The sequence below is a fragment of the Myotis davidii genome, unplaced genomic scaffold (genome assembly GCF_000327345.1).
Source record: "Myotis davidii unplaced genomic scaffold, ASM32734v1 scaffold6476, whole genome shotgun sequence".
In the NCBI taxonomy this organism is placed as follows: domain Eukaryota; kingdom Metazoa; phylum Chordata; class Mammalia; order Chiroptera; family Vespertilionidae; genus Myotis; species Myotis davidii.
The window spans coordinates 1-1,213 of record NW_006287844.1 but is presented as its reverse complement, the minus strand read 5'-3'; the positions used below and the strand labels follow the sequence as shown (position 1 = coordinate 1,213).

Genomic DNA, 1,213 nt, shown 5'->3' with positions numbered 1-1,213 from the left:
CCAGAGCCCCTCCCAGCCCTCAGCACCAGGGCTGCTGGCGCTGCCCCATGTGGGGCTGGAGGCAGAGGGGAGTTCACCTGCCGGGCTCAGCACCCACTGGGCTCCCAGCTCCTCTCCTTCAGCCTCTCTGTGCAGAGTGAGGTGCAGGACAGGTGTGGGGGGCGGCCGCCTGCTCAGGTGTTGGGCTGTGGGTGGACTGACACCTGGACAACACGTCACCCTTCTCCCGCGTCCCCAGGCTGCCCTCCCTGCAGATGTGTGACCGAGGAGCAGCGGGGCTCCTGGCCCCTGGTCCTCACCCTGATCAGAGGGGCCCTCATGGGGGCTGGCTTCCTCCTCACCTACGTCCTCACCTGGCTCTACTACACCAGGTGAGCAGGCCTGTCTCTCCCCGGGGAAGGGCAGGGATTGGCCCTGAGGTGCAGGTGGGGCCGCACTCTCCGGCTCTGCCTGGAGTTAGAGGCAAAGAGGTCGAGTCTCTGAGCTGACACCTGTGTGGGCCCCGCAGGTGTGGAGGCCCCCGGAGCAGGAGGCAGAGCTCCTGATGGATCCCCCCCTTCCTCTTGAGATGGGACTGAGGTGCGGACACCAGGCTACAGGGACCGTCCTGGGACATCAATGTCACCTTCTCCCTGCAAGCTCGTGACTCACCTGCCTCCAATGTGCCCCTGGCTAGAAAAAGGAAGGAGACAGGACTGTTTAAATGCCACAGGGCAGAAACAAAGGGACCTCAACAGTGGCTCCACAGGGGCTGACACGGCCCACGGAGGAGAAGGGACCAGCCCAAGGTCATTCAGGGAACCAGCAGTACAGGTCTCTCCTGGTGGAAGCCCCAACTAGGAATAGCCTTCGGTGACTTTCCTGTGCTCCAAGGAGGCACATGAAACATTGTTTTCATGTTCCTGGGACAGGAGCCTTCCCGCCCCGTCTCCAACACTGGTCTCCTTGACCAGGTGCTGGGTGATTTGGGGCAGGTGGGGAGGCTGGGAATATGGGCTCAGGATGGGTTGGTTTGCATCTGAAGTTCTTTGCTGTCTCTGAGAATTGACCGGCCCTGGGCGGCCCTGTGTCTCCGTGACTTCCAACCTGTTTAATGGCCCAAAACATCATAAGATGCAGAAATAAACAATAATACACACCCACTGCCGGCCCCCGTGTTTCTGCCTGTGCTGTTCCCATGTGACTTGTTCCCCTCTCGCCTCTTTCTTTCTCT

At 60.8% G+C, this 1,213-nt stretch overlaps 1 protein-coding gene across 1 annotated transcript in view; it reads left to right on the top strand.

The window, feature by feature from the left end:
- Positions 1–578, top strand: part of LOC102772947 (sialic acid-binding Ig-like lectin 14) — a gene marked incomplete at its 5' end in the record, with an annotated part of 2,677 nt that extends 2,099 nt beyond the window's left edge. Inside the window, 3 exons of the mRNA XM_015561237.1 lie at positions 5–136; positions 239–371; positions 509–578. Coding sequence (XP_015416723.1) covers positions 5–136; positions 239–371; positions 509–545 — 302 coding nt within the window. The remainder of the gene's footprint in view (positions 1–4; positions 137–238; positions 372–508) is intronic.
- Between the last annotated feature and the right edge of the window lie 635 nt (positions 579–1,213).